At 46.8% G+C, this 18231-nt stretch overlaps 6 protein-coding genes across 6 annotated transcripts; 4 read left to right on the top strand and 2 right to left on the bottom strand.

The window, feature by feature from the left end:
- Positions 1 to 3: 3 nt before the first annotated feature.
- N7496_010672 (Methylenetetrahydrofolate reductase 1) lies at positions 4 to 417 on the bottom strand (the record flags this gene model as incomplete). Its single annotated transcript, XM_056703585.1, has 2 exons — positions 4 to 240; positions 397 to 417. 2 exons carry the CDS (start codon positions 415 to 417, stop codon positions 4 to 6), a joined length of 258 nt encoding a protein of 85 aa, XP_056552585.1.
- Positions 418 to 1009: 592 nt separating this feature from the next.
- Positions 1010 to 2381, top strand: N7496_010671 (methionine adenosyltransferase; the record flags this gene model as incomplete). Its single annotated transcript, XM_056703584.1, has 3 exons — positions 1010 to 1119; positions 1192 to 1277; positions 1381 to 2381. The coding sequence occupies 3 exons, from the start codon at positions 1010 to 1012 to the stop codon at positions 2379 to 2381; spliced, it is 1197 nt and encodes a 398-aa protein (XP_056552584.1).
- A 4848-nt stretch (positions 2382 to 7229) lies between these two features.
- On the top strand, positions 7230 to 7958 carry N7496_010670 (uncharacterized protein; the record flags this gene model as incomplete). Its single annotated transcript, XM_056703583.1, has 2 exons — positions 7230 to 7763; positions 7818 to 7958. 2 exons carry the CDS (start codon positions 7230 to 7232, stop codon positions 7956 to 7958), a joined length of 675 nt encoding a protein of 224 aa, XP_056552583.1.
- A 1240-nt stretch (positions 7959 to 9198) lies between these two features.
- On the top strand, positions 9199 to 10392 carry N7496_010669 (zinc-dependent alcohol dehydrogenase; the record flags this gene model as incomplete). The annotated part of the gene is made up of 3 exons (XM_056703582.1): positions 9199 to 9855; positions 9928 to 10282; positions 10346 to 10392. The coding sequence occupies 3 exons, from the start codon at positions 9199 to 9201 to the stop codon at positions 10390 to 10392; spliced, it is 1059 nt and encodes a 352-aa protein (XP_056552582.1).
- Positions 10393 to 11642: 1250 nt separating this feature from the next.
- N7496_010668 (uncharacterized protein) lies at positions 11643 to 12749 on the bottom strand (the record flags this gene model as incomplete). Its single annotated transcript, XM_056703581.1, has 3 exons — positions 11643 to 11722; positions 11785 to 11927; positions 12046 to 12749. 3 exons carry the CDS (start codon positions 12747 to 12749, stop codon positions 11643 to 11645), a joined length of 927 nt encoding a protein of 308 aa, XP_056552581.1.
- A 703-nt stretch (positions 12750 to 13452) lies between these two features.
- N7496_010667 (uncharacterized protein) lies at positions 13453 to 14805 on the top strand (the record flags this gene model as incomplete). Its single annotated transcript, XM_056703580.1, has 1 exon — positions 13453 to 14805. The coding sequence occupies one exon, from the start codon at positions 13453 to 13455 to the stop codon at positions 14803 to 14805; it is 1353 nt and encodes a 450-aa protein (XP_056552580.1).
- Positions 14806 to 18231: the final 3426 nt, after the last annotated feature.

Here is an 18231-nt window from a genome sequence, read left to right as displayed (position 1 = left end):
TTCTCAGGTCAGGTCAGAGTGATGGCTGTCCGGACTCCATGTAATATTGATGATTAACGGACCCAAGACGTGCATGCGGCCCATTCTGTCATAGAGATTCTGCACACCCTGATCGGTCTTGGGAGGAAAGAACTCGAACGAGATGCTCACCTCCCCGGCAGCCTCCTTGCTCGCCAGCTCCTCTCTATATGCGTCGTATCGCGTCAGAGCCCCGTGTTCCGTGTTCACAATCTTGAGACTCTACTATCTTGAGAAAGAGAACAGTTGGGGAGGACAAGACGAGTGATTCCTGGTAAAAATTCCCGGAAGAGGGGGAAACTCTCACCAAAACTTGGTGATGAAATGAAATGGTCCTGGGCTGTATCATGATGAGAGTGTTGAGATAGGGCTAATTACAGCGTAGCCGTTCTCGATCATCGGGATTCTCAACTAGTGTGCAGTAGCACCCACAAATCGATCGCGGCTCGCGACGGATATGTGATTGGCTTGGCAGCGATCATGTCACGTCTTTTTGGTTCCAGTCTTCAGGTTAAATCACCACAGTCCCCCATTGTTAAAATAAAATGTTAAATAGAATTTGCAGATGAGTTTGGTGGATTTTGAAAGTTCTACTAGTTGTTGATGTTTGTTTTCCAAACCCATGAGTTGATGCTGAAGTCCGACCTGAGCCATCCATGACCGGAAGAGCAGGGGACGCCTAAAGGCGGTCTCAATCCGCTCCACAAAGTATTTGTGACAGGATGTGAAGATGTGGAAGCCTTGGGCCAAAGTCAAGAGTTAAATGAGTGTCATGTGCTTACGTGAGGTCTTGTGCGGCGGTCCGAGCCACAGTTCCTTGTTCTTGTGGTCCTCTAGCCTATCAGTCACTGGTGCATGTGTTGGGCCCAACATTCGGTACGGAATCTGGGCATGCGGATACTTGTGGCGTGACCAGCGTATATCGAAATTCCTGTTTCCACTCGTTCCTTTAGTTCTATTCCTTTTTTCTTTTCTACTCTAAGACCCTCCAATGCATGCCTCTAAATTAATAACAATGAATTCGAATTCCACCTCTTCGCAGCGCAATACCTTTCTCTTCACCTCCGAATCTGTTGGTGAAGGCCACCCCGATAAGATTGCGTAGGTTTTCCTGCTGATAGAATTTCCTCATTCGTCTCTCTTCAAGCATAATAAGCAATCCTTCTTTAATAGCGACCAGGTCTCCGATGCCATCCTTGATGCCTGCCTGGCGGAGGATCCGCTCTCCAAGGTTGCTTGCGAGACTGCCGTCAAGACTGGTAAGCTTATTGGATTCATTGAATCACAAAGGCAGGGTTTCGTCCGACGAAAATCGGGAATGTCTTTCAAATCTTCAAATGTCGACGAGTCTTTATCTGACAGGTATGATCATGGTCTTCGGTGAGATCACCACCAAAGCCGCGCTGGACTACCAGAAAATCATCCGTAGCACTATCAAGGACGTCGGTTACGATGCATCTGAGAAAGGCCTCGACTACAAGACCTGCAACGTATTGGTTGCCATCGAGCAGCAGTCGCCCGATATTGCTCAGTGTCTTCACTACGACGAGGCCCTCGAGAAGCTCAGTGCTGGGGATCAGGGTATTATGTTTGGCTACGCCACTGACGAGACACCTGAGCTCCTACCTCTCACCATTCTACTCTCCCACAAGCTCAATGCCGCCATGAAGGCTGCCCGCCAGGATGGCTCTATCCCTTGGCTTCTCCCAGACACCAAGACCCAGGTAACTATCGAGTACGCACACGACAATGGTGCCGTCAACCCCCTCCGAGTTCACACTGTCGTCATCTCTGCCCAGCATACTGACGACGTCGCTACTGACGAGCTGCGCGCCGTCCTCAAGGAAAAAATCGTCCGCAAGGTCATACCCTCTAACTTTCTTGATGACCGCACAATTTACCACATGCAGCCCTCTGGCCGCTTCGTCATTGGAGGTCCTCAGGGTGACGCAGGGCTCACTGGCCGTAAGATTATCGTTGACACCTACGGTGGATGGGGTGCCCACGGTGGTGGCGCCTTTTCTGGCAAAGACTATTCCAAAGTTGACCGATCGGCTGCCTATGCTGCGCGCTGGATCACGAAGTCTCTGGTCAACGCCAAACTGGTGCGCCGTGCCTTAGTCCAGCTGTCGTACGCAATTGGTGTGGTAGAACCCTTGTCGATCTTCGTCGAGACATATGGTACCTCATCGAAGTCGTCGGAAGAACTGGTGCAGATCATCCGCAACAACTTTGATCTCCGGCCTGGTGGAATCGTGCGAGAGCTGGGCCTGACCAAGCCCATCTACCTCAAGACAGCCAAGAATGGTCACTTCACCGACCAGAGCTTCCCATGGGAAATACCTAAAACTCTCAAGTTCTGAACGGGGACGCTCGCACGCTAAACCCCGTATACTGGAAATAATTTGTGCAACGACAATGATGCATATTCTTTGTTTTGAACAGCGCAATATGTGCCAGGCTCTTTGATTTCTTCCATAAAAATTGATCATCGTTTTGTTTCACAACCTGGAACCACTCTGGGGTTTGTTTACCTGCAAACCTTTCCCTTGATTCCCGTTCATACCAAACAAAATGGATAGACGAGGGCCTGTGGCGACGAACATGACGAGGCCGAGAAACGATACTTCCCACCCAAAAGATATCGCGTTTTCCCATAGCAAACACCACCTTCCACTACGCGACCTCCCGCCACAACCATGGCTAAATCGAAAGAAAATGCATCTATCAAATCTCACGTCCAATTGGCCATTCTTGAATCAGAGAACGTTGAATCGCCTAAGTAAGGCATAGGCGCGCGCTAAAAACATGCCGTACCAGTGGCTTCTTGCGTAGTATCAGGGTCGCCCATCACTCTCTGAACGGCCACCTAACGGTCGCAGATCGGATGAATCGCAAGAATTTGCCCTTTGCCAGCATATAGATATCCTCGATTCGATCTTCTGTCCTCCTAATCGACCGGTTATTGCGGCTGCTGCTAATGCAATCCTGGCTAGCAGCCATCGCGGAAATTCCACTAAACCGCCTACAATCAGCGACCACTGGCTAAGACGCTTCCTCCAATGTCATCCTGAGTATCTCTCTCGCCGCCAGCGAGCCATGGATATAGAGAGAAAGAAGTGCCTAACTAGTAAACAGGGGGATGCACTAACGGCAGTCTGAACAAAACAGACAAGTCGAGGCACAAATGGGATAACCACCACCAAGCAGAGGAAAGCACCGAGGACAGATAGAGATAGAAGAATCCGGCTAAGAAGACAGCTTCATCGCACAAGATCCTTATTCCCCTCTGAAATTTCTGTAGCCTGTAGGGTACTCGAGAGAAGAATGCGAAGAGGATCAATCCATTGAGCGTAATGAGCGACTAGTAAGAGCAACCTACTTCGAACGAACGGTCGGTTGTCCCATGAAGCATCTCCTCCTTCTTTCTTCCTGGATAGCCAATTTCCTCCTTAAACGAAAGAGAAGGCGTTGATGAACACCAAATCCTGTATGCCAAGATGCAAGCAAGACCCAAGCACCCAATACTAACAGCCTACTACAGACCCGTCAGCGGTTCCCCCACTACACTAGGCAGGTTGCAAGCGATTGGTTCAGTTTCTATAAGGAGGCAATTGCTAAGAACGGAATCACTTCAGACGGTATCTGGAACTTCCATGAGACCGGTTTCGATACCGGTGTAGGCAAAGCCCAGTGAATTATTACCCGCGAGCCTGAGCGCCAAATCTCTGGCGGTTTCAGTATTAATCGCGAGTATGCAACTGCTATTGAAGCGGTCTCAGCCATTGAAATTACTATCGCACCGGTAGTAATCCTAAGCGAGAAGATCCTTCTGCAGCGGTGGTTCGAGATAGTAGATGATGAGAGGATTTCCTTAACCGATACTGGCTATTTGAATAACATCCTTGCCCTATAGTGGATACAGCTAAGGGCAGATATCGTATGGTTATATGCGATCAATTCGGCTCGCATCTTACGTACGAATTCATTAAGTAATGCGAGGATAACCGAATTATCCTCTTCTTCCAACCTCCTCACTCCAGTCATATCCTTCAACCGCTAAACGTTGGTATTTTAGTGAATATGAGCACTGGCATAGTGAGTGTCTATACGAAGCAACCGTCAGCGGCTATGAGAAGGACGATTTCGTTAGTGCGATCACACAGGTTCGGCAGAAGACCTTCAAACCTTCTACAATCAAGCAAGGCTTTCAACTGACAGGCCTATGGCCAATCAATCATAAGATAGTACTCGATGAATTCAATTGGTCGAGGATATCGGGGAGGATTTCGGATTTAATGCACCAAGTCCGCCGTCATCGGCTACTAGAGATTGATCCAATGCTAGTACGTCAAAGACTAGGCGCGTGAAGATGCTAGAAGAGCGGCTAGAGGATAAGATTAATCGTATGCAACAAACTGGTATCGAATTCGCATATCTTGTAGATGAGCTACAGGGTAACATCATGAATTCGAATTACCTACGAGAAATCCGCTACGCTCGCGAAAATCGGTCACCAGTCGTATAAGCCAAATAAACGCCTTAGGTAGTTCCGGAACTAGACATGTCCCGGGAGATCAAATGCTTCCTTGATTGTTGAAACGTACTAGTCTTATTTGCCTTTGAAAATGCAGAGGAAGGCAAAATACAGAGGGAAGAACTTTATCACATCAGCGGCACAGCACGAGAGATGTTTCTATTGGCAAAATGAGAGACCCCGTAACATACTCAGAACTTAAAACGCAAGGACTGTGGGAAATCTATACAACATACACCCGAAGGGAATGTTTGTTCAACCCTTTGGCTATCATTTCATCATGCGTTGTACTTCCTTTGAACATCATTTGTGGGTTCCTGGTTCTCCAGAATCCTCTGTCTGAGAGTTCCCACCTTCTCTAGTTGTTCATCAGTTGGCTCCCATATCAAATCCCACTGAAACAGCTCGGGCAACGTCAAACCATGCCGCCGACATAAGATATAATAGTACGACAGCAGGAAAGGGGATGCGAGCGACGGCATAAAATCCACCCAGCTCCATATAACATCATGTGCCGCTATTAGCCTCCAAAGATGCTTCAAATAGCGTCTCAGGGTCACCTTTCTATGATCCCACATGAACATTCCGGGTATTACTTCTGTCTTAACTCCTCGATCGGGTTTTGTATACGGCGGGTTGATAGATCCGGCCGCTAGCGTGCCTGCCATTGCCCACGCCAAAAATGGGGTTCCGGTCCAAAGGTGGATACCACTTGTTGCTCGAGGATTGCAGTCAATGGCCACCAGCCTGTCCTTAGTCTCGATGAAATCCAGGCCTATCTGCCCATGTAACTGGAATAGACCTGCCGCGAGACGCTCCACGTACTTCCTGATTCCTGGATGGCTGCATGCCTCAAAATAAACACATGAGCTACCATCAATCGTTTCGAGAACTGGGTAGACTCCATGCGCCCTGAGGGACCCATGATCAAATACACTATATGAGCAATAGCGGCTTCCCCCGAACCCACTCCTGGGCAACGTATTGAACCTTGTCGCTAACCTGTATATGTGGAGAAGGATTTGCTGGCTGAAGGTGGTGGACATTTGTATTTGCCCGCCCAAAAACAGGCTTGACTGCCCATTCTGTATTTTGGTCAAGATTTTGGATATCCTCCATAGTCTTGCAAAGATATGCTGTCGGTACGTCAAGCCCGAGTGCTTGTGTCATTTTGGAAAACTCCCATTTACTATGAAGAAGCATGATCGTTTCCCACGGGGGGGGCGTACAGTCGTTTCAGAATCTCTGGGTCCTTAGATTCTGCCAGACAAAACTCTTCCTCATGTATGGGTATGATAAGCTGTATTTTCCATGATCTGACGGTTTTCTTCACAGCTTTAATATAACCTTCAGGATCAGAACGTGGCGATGGTACTGTCTTGCTCCCTTTCACAAATCGGGAAAATCGACATATATGATAGCGCATAGGATCTACACAGTATACGTTATATCCTGCAAGGGTAAACTGCCTGGCAAGGTCTAGGGAAACAGGGAATCGGCCATTGGTGAGAAGGACATTTGACGGCAGTCGGGATTGGCGGGGCATCTTGGTTTGGAGAAGCTTTTGTAACGAGAACTTTACGTTGTTCTAGCGTCGTGGGGTAGTGGAATAAAATGGTATCATACTCGGGCCGACGTCCAGTGGTCTCTACCAGCAGATGCCAACCTGTAGGAAATATCCCATCATAAAGAGTACAGTATTGAAAGAAAAGGAAGTATTATGACTATAGGTTGGCTCTAGTCACGTTAAATGTCACCTTGTCCCGGCTGGTTCAGAAAACGCCCTTTTAACATTGGGTCATTGACGTCATATATCTGGTCTCGATTCCGAAATTCCACTCCAGCAATTAACATTCTCGCAATGAGTTGGAACCATTCCACTTCATTAAAACGAGAGAGCTTAGTCGCCGGAAATGTACGAGGAAACCATGGACGAATGGTCACGGAGGATATTAGATAACCACTTTGGTTGTTAATCTGTTTGCCACCTAGGTTCTGTCCAAGTGTCTCCGTGCGCTCTTGATTAGAGTTCCGACTTGATCTAACAATACTGTCCCAAGCTCCAGAAAGTGTTTTACGACGCAGACAGGATGTCACACCCAACTAGTCTCACAATACTAGAGTATGCGGACCTAGCCTGGAAATTACTCAAGGCTTGTATGTACGACATGTGAAATAGGCTTGTGTGTGCAGCCCTGACATCTCCACGCTTACATACTGTGGCGACAGGTCTTTTCGCCGCCTTGACGTTTCCCCTGAGTAGAGGGAATGTCTCAAGTTCATACCGAGCTCATGTGACGCATGCAGCTCTGCGGAAGCTCACATCGAGCCTAACCGTGCGACAGATACAGTGCGTGCGAAAAACCATTTATCTTCTGATATTAGACTGCTCTGACAATTTGCGTTACGACTAGAATTAGCACCACAGCGACCTCCTATGAAAATTTTTCGGTTTCGAAAGGTGTCGAGTCACGAACGGTGATATGGGGCAACACTGGGAAAGGTCATTGGGTTGGGAGTCATGACGCTCCGAAAATCTTGGTATGGTTTCACGGTACGATAACCTTTCATTTGGGCCTGCCGGACGTCATTACGAGCAACAACTTATCAGAAAGACATAGGTGGAAACTACTATACCCCTGCCCAACCAGCCCATTTTGAATTCTTGAACAACATGGTCAATGCATTGCGCATGTCTGCGAAAGATTTTGCCATCTTTGTGCCGTCATATTCACTCGCTCCTCACGCACAGTATCCCACCCAGCTAGTTGAAGGGCTCGACGTATTACGGTTTTTGATTGAAGAGGAAGGTAAGCTCGCCAGCAACATTGTGATTGGAGGTGACTCTGCTGGTGGAAATCTGGTTCTTGGGATTTTGTCACACATCTCACATCCACATCCCCGAATCTCTGGGGGTTTTGTCCCAGATGAACCGTTTGCTGGAGCCTTGATGTTATGCCCTTGGGTAACGTTTGACCAGAGATGGCCATCTGTTGAGCGGAATAGAATGAAAGATAGTATTCCGCTCCTTCCTAACAGCATCCATGCTAAGTACTTTCTGGGAAACATGCCTTCAGACTGGTACAATGAACCTCTCAAAGCACCACTGGAGTGGTGGATGGACCTGAGTGCACGTCGACTACTATTGCTCACAGGGGAGGACGACATTATGGTCGATTCTCACCAAGCTTTTGCGAAGATTCTTGCGGTATGTGTGGCATGTGGCATTCTTACAAGGTTGCCCCTGTTAATTTGGAGGTAGACTGCAAATCCCTACAACATGGAAACCGTGGTGGCACCAAGGGAAGGTCATGTCGCTCCAGTGTTGGATCTAATGCTTGGGGATCGGAGAGAATTCGCGAGCAGCAAAACTATGAAGGAATGGTTGTTATCATGCTTATAGGTTTGTTGTATGCTTTCAAAATGCATGACAAACAGGACACTGTAAATTCTAGTACTTTGAATAAATTGAATAAATTGTTACAGTCAAGAGGGAGTTGAAACAATCCTGTATATTCAACGAAGGAATCAAATCTAGAGAAAGGAAAGAAGAGAATCTATCTAGTAGGGAGGTGGTGTTTGATGTATCTAGACTCCAGCAGCATCCTCAATATCCATGGATATCCAATATCCTATTTTTAATCTTCAGGGTGCAAAAGTAAGTTGCCGAAAATGTACGTCATGGATACGTACTATTGGGTTTGATGTGTACCTCACACGGAAATCTGAAGATCGAGACCAGTCTATGAATTACAGTTTGTATTTTGCTTATTTTCTTTAAGTAAATTACGGGATCAGCGGTATATGGCTGAAGAATACTTGATTTGAGAGCTCTCGGGTTCAGGTTAGTTATGTGATAAGTCTGGGACTGAGCATATTAATAGCTGAAGGGAACTAATTAATATCATATTCTTGAAGCTATTGCTCTGAATGGTAAGGCGTCTTACGGCTCAAAGGCCCAGTTTTCGGCGTGTTACAACGCTGGTATTCGGAGGAAATCTTCCATACAATACCAAAACAGTGCGAAAATGGGACCCTGTGGTAGGGATGTTGTAATTTCGAAATTGGCCAATGGGTTTCGAAATATTGAAATTTCACTTTTTTTTCCGATTTCAATTTAATTCAATATATCTTGGCATTGATGAGTCATCATTCCCTTGAACCTGACCAAGCCAATGACTGAAGATTAGGTGTGATTTCCCACCGCCCCAGTCGGAACCAGCCAGTTGCCTTGATTGGTCAGCTGATTTATCTATTGCCTATTTAGGACTAGCGCATATTTCAAGTTTCAAGGTCCGTTTCAAATTTCATTTCAAGCGACCAAATTTCAGGAATTTCGAAATTTTGAAATTTCATTTTGACATCCCTGTGGAACCTCATGTTTCTGGTGGTAAAGTGGTAAAATATCCTCTGTCAAGTTGACAGAACGTATCGGACTTTGCAGGATGTGTTCGCACGTCACGCCCACTGGAAATTGGCCTTGAGTGGCAGTCCACTGCTCGTTCCCCGCTACACTCTGGCAAACACTTTAGGCAGTCTTCGCCTACTCTTCTATTCACCTACGCCTCACTTGGCCTCAACCACTTCCTACTTCTCACACCATAATCCTGTAACCATAGCTCTAAAGCAGACACAACATTAAAATGTCCCCGACCATCCCCGAGAACCAATGGGCCCAGGTAGTTGAAAAGAAAGGCGGCCCTCCGGTGTACAAGCAGATCTCCGTCATCAAGCCGGGCCCAGATGAGGTGCTTGTGAAAATAAAATACTCAGGAGTATGCCACACAGATCTGCACGCAATGAAGGGTGACTGGCCGTTACCGCTGAAGTTGCCGCTGGTGGGCGGACACGAAGGCGCGGGCGTGGTGGTGGCCAAGGGCGCGCGGGCCAAGGGGATCGAAGTCGGTGACCACGCTGGTATCAAATGGCTAAACGGATCGTGCCTAGCGTGTGAGTTCTGCGAGACCGCCGACGAGCCGCTCTGCGCAAAAGCTCAGCTGTCGGGTTACACTGTGAACGGCACCTTTCAGCAGTACGCGATCGGCAAGGCGACCCATGTGTCCAAGCTGCCAAAAGAGGTGCCTCTCGATGCAGTGGCACCCATCCTCTGTGCGGGAATCACTGTCTATAAGGGTCTCAAGGAGTCTGGTGCGCGTCCCGGCCAGACGATTGCTATTGTCGGCGCGGGCGGTGGCCTGGGCTCGCTGGCGCAGCAATATGCGCGGGCGATGGGGTTGCGCATCATTGCGATCGATGGTGGAGATGAGAAGCGTGATATGTGCTTGAAGCTTGGTTCCGAGGTACTTTCCGTTTTTCTTCTTCCCTAGTAATCATCCTGGTATGGTGGCCCTCGAGCTCACTCCGATATCCAGGTTTACATCGACTTCACCAAATCCAAGGACCTCGTCGGTGACATCAAGGCCGCCACTCACGAAGCGCTAGGTGTCCACGCCGTAATTCTGCTCGCTGTCTCCGAGAAGCCATTCCAGCAGGCGATCGAGTATGTCCGCCCCCGCGGCGCCATCGTGGCCATTGGGATGCCCGCCAACGCATTTCTCAAGGCTCCCGTCTTCGAGACCGTCGTCAAGATGATCGAGATTAAGGGCAGCTATGTCGGTAACCGCCAAGATGGGGTCGAGGCTGTCGACTTTTTTTCCCGCGGCCTGATCAAGGCGCCGTTCCAGACTGTTCCGCTGAAGGACCTGCCGCAGGTGTTTGAGCTGATGGGTATGTGTTCCAAGTGACGATGCTACTTACCGATTTGTGGATAGAGATGCTAATGCAATACAGAACAAGGCAAGATTGCTGGCCGATACATCCTTGAAATTCCCGAATGAATGGGGCAGATCGTGTTTTCTTGGGGAGAACACAGGGTTTAGGATACCAACAACGAAATGCTAGGTAATATGTCATTAGTCTGATCCAGGTCTTAAACAGCCAGCTCTGTAACAACTTTTTCAGAATGAAAATCTCACACATGATTGCCCGATCATTTCGTCAAGACCCTCGACAACCCGAATTCAGTAGGCGGGCCGGATTTGCCTACTTTGCCGTTGCCGTTCGAGTATGTTAGGCCCCCCAAATGGATATTCTGACAAACAATAAGGGCTACATCAAGATGCTTACTATTATCGGACGCCATCGGATAATCTGCATCCAACACATTTAAAATCTGCCACCTTGTGCGTGATCCTCCCGAGTACCTTAAATGTTGTCAACACATCTGCTCACCGCTATGTAAATCTTATTACAGCGGAATCCATATAAGGATCTCTGGAACAGAGCACTAAATCTCTCAGTTTGGACGCTATACCCCCGGCTCTTGGGAAGACAGTGATGTGGCCATCGTTTCTAGGCTGAATGGATGCCCAGATTGTTGTGATACAAGACGCAGCACATCAGGACAAAGCCGCAAAATCGGAAATAAATTCCTGCATTTATTTATATATGAAGAACCAAATTGATTTCTAATTGATTAGAAATCAAGAGTCCTTCACGTTGTGTATACATTAACCTGTTGCATATCATCAGAAAGGAGAATTAATGAATTTTCCTCTGAAATACAACACTATTATCTGTAGAAAAATTTGCCAACCAAACTCAATGAACTTAGAGATCCTTATGTGTACTCTTCCCACAACTCTCCACCAGATGCGTTCGACTGACCAGGGATACCTCTATCAGCGCCGACTAGACCTAACTCTTTCTCGGCATTGGCGGACCAATACGGCTCAGATAACAATTTAAAGACAAAGGGGACTATTATCACCCGCAAGCAAGGTAAGTCGGGGTCAAACCCTTTAAGTCAAAGTCCTAGTTTTCGATGTCTACAATCACTCCAGCATTGAGGTCTCCTAATTTAGTCGAATAGCTTTGCCTGAATCAAGTTAATCGCATTCGAGGTGGTGGTTTGTTGGGACAGGGCAGAAAACTACAGTGATCGAAGAAATGGGAAATCAGCCAAGTAGCCCGAGACCTGCGGGCTTGATGAAACGCGGAACAGTGCAAATTGTTTACAATACGATATACACAAAATCAAACTCCGTAGCATTTCCAGCACGACCCATGAAATGAGTATAAGATAGCACTAGTATTGATCCCAATCTGTAGAGATTTTGGGATAGTGGTGGACCTCCAATCCCAAGTCACCATAAACTGGATCTAATCCTGAGAGGGAGAGTTAGCCAATTCTAATCACGAAAGGACTATAAAGATAAGATAAATAATACCCCGAAATTTCTTCTCCTTTTCGTCCAATTTAAGTGCTATTTCCTCCAGTTGCCTATCTGGTTCCTCTATGTTCTCAAGTTTCACCCTAGTTGTAATGGAGAATTCCTTGTGTCTAGACCGGCCAATTAGGAGGAACTGTGCACTGGGGTAGTTAATTAAATCAGGTTGCAATGGTACCCAACGGTGGTCGCCGAAAATTTCATCAAAACTGTACCTTGGTGGTTAGGATCATTGAGCAGAACTAAGGAACTCAGACTTACCTCTCAGGATACTCTGGTTTATTAGGAAGGCTCATGGATGGCGGACTAAATAGCTTCGGGTTTTTCGACTGCACAATCCAACTTCCTCGCTGATGGAGACCGAAGTCTTCCTGGACAGGACCGAGTCTCTTAGGATATGTAAGGATGTAGGCCAAATCAGAGCTTCGCTTTGTTGAAGAAATCACATAGACACCTTTTGCGTACATTTTTGCTTCTGGTATGGTCCTTGTGCCGTGAGTTTGGGTCTTATAATCTATCGCGGCGATAAACGTCTCCTGAAGCTCTTTTAGGGTAATTCCAGCCTTTTCCACAAATCCCATCTCTTTTATCCCCCCAGATTTCGGGAGTACCTTCTTGGGCACGACAAGGAGTCGAAACTTTTCCCCGAACTGAAATGAATCCATTTTTGGGTCCGAATATGTCTCCGAAGGTGCTGGACGAAGAACAATGAAGCTTCTTGCAACATCGTCGATTTCACGAGCCCCCAAAAGATTAACTCGGGATCGATAAAAGAAATAAATAATACCCCCCTCGAGAATCTTGTGTGAATCCGTATCTTTTCTTTGCTGAGACTTTTGACCTCCAATCATAGGAACGGCCTTGGTTTCGAGACTTGCTTTTTCAAGCTCTGCTGCAAGAAAATCTTCCTTTTCATGTTTCACTGCAGCCTCCGAAGGGTTCACCTTTGGCTCCTCATGATCCATATTGTCAATTTGCCCAGGAAGCTTGTTTGAGAATGATTTCGCTCTTGTCTTCACTTGATTTTCCATCATTTGCCACTCCTGCTTTTGGTATGCGAATTCATCTGCCCCAGTGGTGGAAATAGCTAGAACGGGTCAGCTGGCTGTCCTTCTAGTTACTGCCACGGGAGAAAGATAAAATATTTCTTAATAATAACAAGTTGGAAGATTTGAACGAACAAACTGAACAACGTCGTCCAGATTTATAAAAGGAGCAAGAGCGTCTTGGTTCGAAATATAAAATAAGTACGGATCTGAAGTCATCTTCTGGGTTCATAACCAAATGGAGCCACAGGAATTATGGAATTGGGCAAAATTGACCGTGGTTTGCTGCCGCGGCATATCATCTCGGAAGGCTAGACTGTACAAGCAATTGCTGCACGGAAGCTAATGTTGACCGACAAGTCTAGAGCCAGCCTATCACAAGTACACACAAGCTGATTGGCTCGGATTTTCGGGAGCTAGGTTAGACTGACAGTCTAGACCGGGGTGGCGAATGTTAGCGCAGATGAGGGAATCTGTCCACATTTCTGAGGCAGTTATAGATATCATCTTCTAAAATATAAGTCGAAGACAGTACCGAACAGCGTGCTATACCCTCAATAGAAGCTTTCGATGCTTGACCACTTGTATTTTTATGCGGTCTCGGGGTCATCATTGAAAATCCATGACACCCATCCAAGAGCTCTTCAATAGGGCCATAGAGCCTCTTCCGGCTATCGAAGAGGCTAGCTTTGCATCCCACTTTGACAGATTCGCGGACCGCCAGGTGGTCCTTTTAGGGGATGGAAGTCACGGCACGTCGGAGCACTACCGTGCTCGAGCAGAAATTACCAAACGGTTCATTGAGAGACATGGCTACACCATTGTTGCAGTTGAAGCGGATTGGCCAGACGCCGAATTAATTGACCGTTATGTACGCCTCAGGCCAAGCTCTGCCCAAAGCTCTGAACCTTTCAAGCGATTTCCGACTTGGATGTGGCGTAACTGTGAGATGCGAGACCTCATCCAGTGGATGCGCAAATGGAATGAGACACGCCCACCGGACAGACGGGTAGGCTTCTACGGGCTGGATCTTTATAGCATGAGCGTGTCGATCCAGTCTGTGATCGATTATCTTAACCGTGTCGACCCAGCAGCAGCTAAAGAAGCCAAGAAAAGATATAGTTGTCTGGATCCTTGGGTGGACGATCCTGCAGCCTACGGTCTAGCGGCCTTGCGTGGTATGAGGGATTGCGAACTATTTGTCACGCAGATGTTAAGTGATCTCCTGAAGAAAAGACTGGATTATATTGAGAACGATGTTCTAGACGGGGAGGAATACGAGAGTGGAAAGCAAAATGCTTTTCTGGTGCGAGATGCAGAGAGATACTATAAAGCGATGTATTGGAGCTCCGCTAGCTCATGGACGTTGCGTGATACACACATGTTTGACACATTAGTCCGCCTTCTGCAGCATTGCTCTCCGTCAAAATCTGGACCAAACCCCCCGTCGAATTGTAAGGCTATTGTTTGGGCACACAATTCCCACGTCGGGGATGCTCGTTACACGAGCATGGGATTGCATCGCGGCGAACTCAACATCGGGCAACTTTGTCGGGAACACCTAGGCCACAAGCACGTGGCGATCCTTGGATGTGGCACTCATACTGGTACAGTGGCCGCAGCCCATGAGTGGGATGGAGATTTGGAAATCATGACTATTCGACCATCCAGACCAGATAGCTGGGAAATGATAGCCCACAAGGCTGGAGTCTCTAGGTTTCTACTGGATCTGCGTCATGGTCATATCGATCCTGCTTTACATCGGGCTTTATCGGCAGAGAATCGTCTTGAACGTTTCGTTGGTGTTATATACCGGCCTGACACAGAGCGGCTTTCTCATTATTCTCAAGCATTTATGCACGGACAATTTGACGGCTATATTTGGTTTGATTGCACTGAGGCCATTAAACCTCTCAGGGACGATCAGTCTGTTATAACGCCTGGAGCAAGCAAGATTGATTTGTCTGGAATCTGAGGCAGCCTTTACCCCTAAATCTACCTTCAAGAACAGTCTCTCCATGGTTGATTTATGATGGGAGAATGAGCATTTCGTTCCACTCAAAATCCATCCCGGTTTGTTAGTCAAAAAATCTCAGCCATGTAATCCCTCAGATACATGGCCTTTGCTGAAATAGACACGTTTTGAGTAACTATATTAATGTGAACTAGCAGTGAGTAGTTACTATCCGGTTGATATTTCTCGCTATAAGTTCAAAGGGTGAAACTAAATCTCAAATTACCAATGAACCGAACATACAAGATTCCACTTCCCCAATTTGACCTGCCCTCGTTTTCAGTTTCCCTTGTTTTATGGAAGGCAGCGATGTTATTACAAGAATGTATTTATCGAGATTTCGTACATAGCAAAGTGGGGAAGCCCAAGCAGACCGGTTGGTACAGGCAGGCCGAGGTAGGAGAGAAAGCGAAGGACAGATGTAGACGTAAAGTCGAACACGATAGAGAAGAATGAGACAAGAAACGAGAAGAATCAAACTCAAAAATGAATTTCGTCGATTGTACATCCCTTCGTCCACAGCGTCGTCCGTTCTGCATGTCTACCATCTCCCATCCATGTCTTTTTCACGTCTATTACCGGGTTTTCGCTAAGGTTGCCCCCAACAAAAACCGCCGTACACACAAGCCAGCAAAACGAGAACAACTAAATCTACCATGTCGCCGAACCCACTACAGTAAGTAATTTACGTACCTACATGAGTAATTCAAGAATGAATTCATTAGTTAGTGTCTGGCTTGTGATGACAAATCGGTTATATTCGTCCACCTATCAATGTGGGGCTTCCGAAGAGCGAATCGATTACTATTATCCAAGAGCAGCAAGCCGCGGTAGGCATCTGAGTTAAGGTTTAGTGGCGCGCCCCATATCGTGGACTTCTACGCAGGGTAAAACCATAATGACAAGTCGCCATGGGTAAAATCATGCGGATCGGAATGGTGAGGCGGGGGTTCCGAATTTAATCCAAGCTGCTATTCTGAGTGTGGCGATCCAATAGTAACGACAATCAGCCCGCTTGGTTTCATAATCACCGTTCGTTCTTTGTCTTTTCCGTGTGGAAATGAGCCAATCATCCTCTAACCAACTCAGAGCGTGGCATGACCAGTCTAGGCCTAGTTAGTGGTATGGAATCATTACTCGAACCCTGATCATTTGTGGTAAAATGCCACCTCTCAGTTCGAGAACCTTTTCGGTGGGATATCACAACTGTGGCTGAACGACGAAATTGATCCCTTGTCGTATGATACGCTACGTATGATTCTAAACGTAATATATAGTACCACCATGACCCCGCTAAACGATGATCATTAAGTCCAGTGAGGCAAACTAAATTATGATCCAATCAAGACCCGATTCTGGTCAAGATGAGCATTTACCTTTGCTGACTTTGTACATTATCATTTTAATATATGCTGCCATTATAATTTTGTAGGTACAAATTCTTACGTCACTTCACTAGAAATTAATTAATCACAATAGAGCGTTCTCCAACGTCAACCTCCTGCGCGCTATGCCGCTAGATCCTGAAATACGCACAACATGGCAACTCCCCACTAATGAATGCAACGCCCGAAGATTGAATAAATTCAAGCATGCGGTGCCAACAATGCCGCTAATGGTCTGGTGGGCATCCGTCCAAACGGAGCGGGATGGCTTGATGGAATTTGATCGTGTATTCAATTGGTAAATGTTAATTTATATCAAAGAGCTTGATATAAACTAATTGAGATGGTAAACCAGTCCAATATGTCTCGATGTGGTCTCAAAATCGCAATTAATCCACACGCTTCCATGTCGCCACGTATTCCACGATCAGTGTCTCGAAGGTTGGGTTTCAGCCGGTCATAATAGCTGCCCGATTTGTCTCATGTCCTTACAGGCTGACTATATAGTTTAAACTATACCATATGTCAAATTGAACCTGGAATACATGTTTAATTCCTATCTTGAACCTGGCTGGTATTTTAGATAAATGAGTCAGATTACATTACTCCGTACTACGATCGAATTAAACTGTACATATGTATCTCTACCTTCTTATTAACAGTGACCTTGACTGCAGAATAAACGCAGTTCATATCGATTTTAATGGTCATAAGTATTTCCACGAAGTCTCAGTCCATGGTTCAAAAATCCCTTTCGCTGGGATTTACTCAAAATGCTGGACAATAAAGGTACGATAGTTTTGTTGGAACTCTGCGTAAGTTTTCATAGTTAGTTCAAGTTTTGAGAGCACATGTCATAAATCTGCTTCTCTCAATACCTACGATTATCGCCTCTGACAAATTCATCCCATTGTAGCACAATTTGTCATTCCTAAGCATCACTCCGGTCTCGAAGGTCTCCGTTCACATCTCACGGCCTCGCACCAGAGGAAGATCGTGCATTGAATTTATCCTGGTCTGACTCTTGGTCATGCTCATGTCGATGAGCCCGAAGATGAAGTCGTCGACGATTTTCAAAGGTTTGCGCAAGCAGTGCCACTGATTTGAACCTGAAGATTGACGTGAGCCTGCCCCTGATCATGATCACGTAAATGTGCGGGATCGTGAAACTACATATGGAAAAGAAGTCAGAAAGGGGCCACCAGGGAGAATACTTCTTCCGCAGCATCATGCTAGGGCTAGAATTCGCTTTCTGCTCATGACCACGCCAGGGGGTGCATCAGGCTGATCTCGATCTTGAAGGGGTTCTTCGATACGTTGATGTTGCATATGGCCCCCCTTCAGGCTCGCGTAGACGTTCACTAGTCTATCACTACTGGAATCAGCCTACCGTGCATGAATAATCACCTTGGTTGCCACTGAAGCTAGGCTGGAACATCTTGAAGTCCATTCTTGAGGTCGCGATCCTTATTATCGTCTTGTGTGCGTCGCATCTGACGCTGGCAGTGAGGCTCCTGCCCAGGCCTAAGAGTCATGCTACTCTGAATATGGAGACGCTTTAGGTTGGATTAGGATCGTGTTGTAAAACAGCTTCATGAGGCTATTGGTGCTATAATTTATGAGGTACCCGAATTCAGCGGCTCGTTATGACGGTTAGTCAACTCTTTCGACTTTTCGCATGAACCGGGGATAGAGCGACGATCCAGATCTCGGGCGTGGCTGGAATCATCCCTATGTGCTTTATCTCTTCGACGCGGCCGATCCAGTATTCGGAAAGGTTCAGGATCCTGGTTTTCAACGCGCTCACGCCGTCGCCGAGAATGAAAATCGTACATCTACTATTAGGCAGGAAGCTTTCCGTGATCCTGAGCTGATGTGTGATCAACGAGATCTCGTGACCGTAAGCGCCTTCTAGTAGAAGCTCGACGAGCTAGTACAATTAGCCGTTCGTTATCACGATCCTGAACAGATCCGCAATCATGTTCTAGTACGACCGCGAAAT

This window comes from Penicillium cataractarum (genome assembly GCF_028827025.1).
Source record: "Penicillium cataractarum strain IBT 29864 chromosome Unknown utg000008l, whole genome shotgun sequence".
Classification (NCBI taxonomy): domain Eukaryota; kingdom Fungi; phylum Ascomycota; class Eurotiomycetes; order Eurotiales; family Aspergillaceae; genus Penicillium; species Penicillium cataractarum.
This window is presented reverse-complemented; position numbering and strand designations above follow the sequence as displayed.